This window comes from Castanea sativa, chromosome 9 (genome assembly GCF_040712315.1).
Source record: "Castanea sativa cultivar Marrone di Chiusa Pesio chromosome 9, ASM4071231v1".
NCBI classification, from domain to species: domain Eukaryota; kingdom Viridiplantae; phylum Streptophyta; class Magnoliopsida; order Fagales; family Fagaceae; genus Castanea; species Castanea sativa.
Window position 1 is genome coordinate 7,075,329 of NC_134021.1, and position 7,030 is coordinate 7,082,358.

General features: G+C 34.4%; 1 protein-coding gene across 1 annotated transcript; it reads left to right on the plus strand.

Moving 5' to 3' along the window:
* Positions 1 to 4,224: 4,224 nt before the first annotated feature.
* Positions 4,225 to 5,529, plus strand: LOC142609943 (uncharacterized). Its single transcript, XM_075781669.1, has 3 exons — positions 4,225 to 4,328; positions 4,459 to 4,561; positions 5,035 to 5,529. Exons 1-3 carry the CDS (start codon positions 4,305 to 4,307, stop codon positions 5,385 to 5,387), a joined length of 480 nt encoding a protein of 159 aa, XP_075637784.1. The 5' UTR covers positions 4,225 to 4,304; the 3' UTR covers positions 5,388 to 5,529.
* Positions 5,530 to 7,030: the final 1,501 nt, after the last annotated feature.

Below are 7,030 nucleotides of genomic sequence, written 5' to 3' on the forward strand. Positions count from 1 at the left end.
TATTGAGCCAAAGAAGAGGTAGAGTCACGGTGAACAAGTAATGTTGTTTAAGGAGTTACCCCTCCTCGGATAGTAGACTAGCAGCCTGAAGTCCGACCACCCATCAGGGCCTAGGCAATGGGCAACTATGGTTGGGAGGACAGGCTTCAATGAGAGGTGAGTCGCCAGAGAGATGAAAAACATCTAGGCATAAAGCTGTTACCACCGCATTGAATGCTCTGCATCTAACCTCCTAGCCGCATTAATGTGAAAGTGATACCTAAACAGTAGCTCCTAGCCTTACGGTTACCACAGAGACTTCAAGAAGGTGCTGATGGGACAAGTATCAAGAAGATAAGTAATCTGATCTACACGTGGAGGGTTGAGATGAAAGAAGAGAATGACAGATAAAAGGGAAGAACCCCATGACAAGAGGGGGAATCTGACACTAAAGGAGGGAAAAGTATTGTGTAATTAAGAACTTGAACATTTGTATAAGTCGAAGATATATATATATATATATATATATATATATATATAAATAAATCTTCCTCGGACCTGACCAATGAGCCTTTTTCTTTGTCTAAACTGTTTATTTCGTTTATTCTGACATTAACAAGTCCATCACCTAACTCATTGAATATTCATTATCAAGCCCACTCTTTAACAAATTAATTGTTTTGGGCTCTTTGGGCCATTATCCATTCCATTTGGGCTATGAAGTGAATTGTGTCCTTATATATGCATATATATATATATATACATATATATATATATATGCAATAGTATACATTTATATTTATCAATGCCTATTTAGATATTTTACAGAGTAAAAAAGTGAAGACATAATAGGCCAAGAAAGGGCCACTTGACTTGACCTGGCTTGATAGCATGTAGAGATTTAAGAAGTCTTTAACTCAATTAGTAATGGACAAATATGCTTTGTTTGTTTCAATGTTAAAGTTTTCTAAAAAAAAATAGTTATTTAAAAAAATATATATATATTATAAAACTATCTTATTTTATTATGTTTAGTATAAATCTTAAATGTGTTAGAAAATTATTGTTGGTGCAAACACAATGATAATGAGAATAACACAAAGAGAAACTGAATAATACTTTTGAATTTTATTAATTTGAAGAGAGAAATTACAACACTATTTGAACTAAGGAGCGGCACTCGCTCTCTTTAAGGAGATTCAAGCTCTTACTTGGCTAAACGTTGTAACTGGTACAGACCATCTCTGACTTGTTTCTCTCGGGATACAACAGCCCAACAAGTGTCGTATGATTAGAACAACCTCTACACAAAGTGTTCAAGCCCAAAACTCCACCAGAAAGAACACCCTTCCTTGCCAAGAGCCTCTCTATTTTTTTAGTGTATATTGTAGTAACTTGGATTAGGTCTAAATGAGTCTATTTATAGGCTCAATATGCCTCACGAAATTACTACCTATATTAATCTAATTAATTAGGTACATTATTCTGATGTAGTGGGTTTTACAAGATAAATTGTTGGATATTAATCTAATGGGCTAGAGTTACACAATTAATGATGAGATAAGGAGTTGTCATGTAAGAGGATCAAAGGTTGATTCATTTCCATTTTTGATACCTCCACCATTTACCTCTCCCTTGCGCACGTATTTAGCCCAATATCTGAGACAATTCATGTTAGCCCATTAATCGCCACAATTAAAAAGAATAAAATACTCTCTCTCATTTTCAATATGGGATTAAACATTTTCATTAACTTCTCATCTTCCATATTCACTCCCATATCTTTACATTTATATTGTAACATTTATTCATTTTAATTATTTAATATTAAAATGCTCCAACAATTATCTCATAACTTCTCTTATTTAACTTGTCATGAGATAATGTTGTTTTTCACCAAAAATTAGTAAAAAATAGTCTCTACAAAATGAGTCATACTTTTTATTTTGACCAAAGATAGTCTAACTTTTATTCAATTTTTTCCAATGCTAACACATACTAGAAAACATAGAGAACTATCTTCCCACAAATTTTACATTGAAACAAACGGAGTGTAAGAAGAAGAATACGAATACAAGTCGATGGTTTGTTCAATAGTGACGGTGCGGCAATGATGATTTCATGGATGATGAGAGGAAGTGGAGGAAGGGGAAGAGAGTGGTGCGTTTGGGTTTGGCCACACGTTCCAAACTTTGTTATTGTGCGTTTGTTTTGTTTTTTTTTTGTTTTTTTTCCAAACCAAGATGCGAAGCCTATCATGCTTTCAAAACAAGAAACAACTCTTTGGTTATTCTCAAGTTTCTTTGAAAATAGATAAGTGGAGAATGTTTTTATTCTCTATCAGTTTTAAGGTTGTGTTGGTTCCACGAAAATTGATTTTTGGAAAACATTTTTCACATTTGCAAGTGTTTGGGGCAACTGAACATGTTGGTAAATCAAGTACCAACCCTAAAATAATGGCACTTATAGAAAAAATTGGTTTTTACTTTCATATTCAGTAAATCAATTTTTGTCATACCCAAAACTCATCAATTGAATCTCCACCCTCTCACAAGCAGTCACCCAACAACCACTCTCTACTAACGTCCTCAGTCTCCAGTCACCTTTAGTCTTTGCTACCATCATTTGCTGTTTTCTTCTACTAATGGTTGCCAATCTCTACCACTGCCAATTTTTTATAGCATTTTTCAAAATATAACCAAACACTTATTTTTTCAAGAGTATTTTCCAGAATGCAACTAATCACTTTAAAATAATTTTACCTAAAATTATTTTACGGTCTACAAATATTTTTCGTTTAACCAAACAAGTTTTTTGTTACAGAAAATACTTTTTGAAAACAGAAAAATGGTATAAAAAAATAAAAAAAATTGCCAAACATACCCTCATCTACATGTTTTGTTAAAATAGTAATTACAAATCAAAAGAAATAATAAACACGGTAGAGGAAAAACTAATAAGAAAATAAGTGACGAAGAAGGAAAAAAGTTTATAAGAACAATTAAATTGTTATTTTTATCTTCTTCTTTTTTTTTTTGCAATTTAGTGCAATGACTTCGCGAAATCATGGCTTTTAAACCAAAATTTTATCATATAGTTATCATGTATGCCGTAAACATACATGACTGTTATCACAATATTTTTTAAAATACATGACTGTTATGGCAAACTTTTTATTTTCTTTCTAAAGTTGATTCTACAACTCACAAGTCACATAGCTTATGCTTATTTTCGTAGTTTATATGTATAATATTTACATGTGACTGTGAGTGGGCAGACATAACAAATATGTAGGGTTGATGGAGATGGCGTTATATTTTGGTCAACAATTTATTGGACTAGCAAATCTATTCCTATGAACCTTACACAAATTTTGACAGGACGAGTCAACTTGGATTATCCCGTGTTTTTTCACATACAAAAACAAATTTTCATATTTATTTTCATATAATTATTAAAAAAAACACTGAAAAATAAATGCCAAAAGCAGAAAATGTTAGACCAAGTTCTCTTCAAGTCATAACCAGGTGCAGAAAATCAATACAAGCCAAAAGCAGACCCGAATTATCCTTCATCAGAATTGGCAGGTACTTATCAAGCCAGGGCCCCATTAACTGAGTGATATTTTGCTTTTTACAAACCAAAAACTAATGAGATATCTCTATTGAATATTTAAGGGTGGCTTGATTATGAAAATTCCTTTCGTGTTTCTTGCAGGTTGTGCCTGATGAGCTTGTGAAATTGATGGGTGAGGAAGTATCTGAACTAGTTTTTGAAAAATCTGGTCCCACTGTAATATTATTGGCTGGTTTACAAGGAGTTGGGAAAACAACTGTTTGTGCAAAATTGGTTTATTATCTTAAGAAACAGGTATACTTTCGAAAGTTCCCCTTTTCTATGTAGAGTTGGTGCGCATGTAATGGTTATGAATAGATTAATCTAGTCTGTTACTCAACCTTGCTGACACCTGTGACATAACATTGACCACAGGGGAAGAGTTGCATGCTGGTTGCTGGAGATGTGTACAGACCGGCTGCTATTGACCAACTTGTTAATTTGGGTGAACAGGTGTAGGTACTCTTTTTTGTTTCTTGTTTGTCATTGAAGTTTTGGAGTGGGCTTATATAGTTTATTCTTCTTCTTTTTAATTTTTTTTTTAAAAAAATTTTGTGATTAGATAGATAATTTTATTCATTCTTACATGATGTTATAGCTTGTGACAGGTGGACGTGCCTGTTTATGCTGCAGGGACTGAGGTTAAACCTTCGGAAATAGCCAAGTAAGGTTTAGAAGAGGCAAAAAAGAAAAAAATAGATGTAGTAATAATGGATACTGCTGGAAGGCTTCAGGTAGTACTTCTTAGTTCTTATATGTCATTTGTAATGACTTTAGAGATAATTCTAAGATAAATTTCATGATGTCAGCTGGATTACTCATTTATGATCTTTGCTGGCATCTGTTCCATTCATAAAAGAACAGATAGACAAAGGAATGATGGATGAGCTGAAAGAAGTGAAGCGGGCATTGAATCCCACAGAAGTTTTGCATCTTGTTGATGCAATGACTGGACAAGAAGCTGCAGGTACTTATACTTTCTTTTTACTCATTGGGAAATGAATTTATTTCAGGGTCTATATGGGAGGTATGAATGAATTTAGGTAATTATTTCTGTGAGTAACTTGGCTTCTAATGTAATGAGTTAGAGGGTGTTTGGATTGGGTTGTTTTGAGTTATATAACTCAAAACTCAAATTTCATGGGCCCTACTGAGTGAAATTTTGTTTGGCTTTTTTTTCATTCTTTGTTTCCAAAACTAATGACTCAAAATTTTAAGATATAAGAGCAACCACATTAGTCCGTTTAAAATTTTTCGTCTATTTTATACTAAAATCCTACTTTTTCAATTTTACACTATCACATTTTCAAAACACCCACATCAGTTTATTTATTTTACACATCTATCCTAATTAAATAATATTATTTATTATCTTATTATTATTTATTAATCCTAACTCTCTCACCGTTTTCTCTCCCTTTTTCCTTTTTCATTTTTCAGCTCTCTCAGTCTCACCCATTCCTCTCCTTCCCTCACTCTCTCCCTCACAGCCGCCTCACCCAGCCCGCCATCGCCGCCAATCTAGCTCGCCGCCTCAGCCCTTTACTGATTCGGCCTACCTCTTTCCTTTGCCCCTCCCTCTCTCCTCCACCACCGACCCTTCGCCTCCCACTCCCAACCAACGACCCTTCACCTCTCACTCCCAACCGACGACCCTTCACCTCCCACCCCCAACTGACGAAAGCAATGGAAGACCCGGCGGCAGCAATGGAAGACCCGACGGCAGCAGATCGGGCGGCAGCAGTGGCAGTAGATCGAGCAACAGATCCAACTCCGTTGGGCATTTCACGTGAGTTTTCCGTTGAGTATGGTTTGTGTTGGGTTTTCCGATGGGTTTGGACTGTTTTTGGGTTGGGTTTACCGGTGAGTTTTTGATTTATTTTGAGTTGGGTTTTCAATGGGTTTGTTCTTGGATTTTCTAATTGCTTTTCCGTTGATTTTGGGTTAATTTTCTGTTGATTTTGAGTTCTTTTTTGTTGATTTTGGGTTAATTCTCTGTGCTGTGGTGTTTGGTGGTGGCGCTGGGTTTGGTGGTTATTCTGGTGCGCTGGGTTGTTGTGATGGTTGGGGAAGAGAAGGAGTTTGACAGAGAGAGAAAAAAAGAATACAAAAATTGTTTAAACGTGAACAGTAGCCGTGTATATTTACACGGTTTCTGTTCATTTACACAGCCGGTGAATATTTTACACAATTTTAAATCCACTGATGGGGTGCTTTTTTGATCAAAATGTGTAAAAAGAGCTGTTTTTTGTATTTTAGAAGACTTTTCATGGACTGATGTGGATGCTCTAAGAATGAAAATTGAGAACTGATTTATTGGTGTTTTCAGTTTTTAAAAATTGAGTATGATGGCATTTTCGTTATTAGTTTCAACTATGTGGGACCCGGTGCAATGTGTAGTCACATCACCTTCAGACCGTTGGAACTCTCTCTTTTTTTGGCTTCTCCCTGGCTTAAGCAATGAGTTTTAACTACCTTTTCCCTCATCTTTTGCTCTCCCTTTAGATGACATTACTCATAACCCAACTTCCCCATTCACTCATCACAACCCATAACATGCATACCAACATAGCTAAAAATACCATAACTGAACATGAAGCTTCTATTGAAGTCTTAATTAAGAAAGTAATAAGATATCATATCAACAACAAAGTGAAATGTTTTTGCTATTTCAAAAAGCACCACTTGTAACAGTACGGACACAGACAATCCACATTCCATTCCAATTGAACAACCCACGTAGAAGTCAAAATGCATTCACTTTTAGTCATTATCTTCTGGCTATTGTTCCTCCTGCATAGAAATAAACATCTTATAAGAATTCTAGTACAACTTTTTGTTATTTGTTTGTGTAGGGTTGAGTTTGCTTTGCTTAGCTTTTTGGGAGTATAAGTTGAGGTGAGCAATTTGGTTATTTGGTTTCTTCTTAATTTTGAGTTTGCTTGTGGTTGTGATCTGTTTAGTTAGTACAACTTTTTGTTTATGATCAGAGATGTTACACCTGAATTCGAGTCAAATACAATTGAAATTGTTATCTTGCTGTTAATTTGAATTGGTTGTGATCTATTTAATACATCTGAATTGGTTGTGATCAGTTATGTTTGATAAAGAGTGTAAGGTGAATGTTGACAAATCTACTATTGAATTACATTTTCTTCCTACGTCCTTCTTGTTTGCAAAATTTTCAAAGGTCAAAAATCAATAGCTATGTCTTCGTAGTATATAACTTCTAATTAACATGAAATCTAACATATGTGTTAAGGATATAAAAAATTATAATCTAACAATTAAATTTTCAAAATACGTACCCAATTCCAATCCCAATGAAAATTATTATTATTTTTTTGTGTAGAAGTTAAAAGTACCTATAAATTAAAACATTCGCACTGCTTTGTCCTCGCAAATAATGGGCTAAAGCTAGAGCAATCAGAAAAAA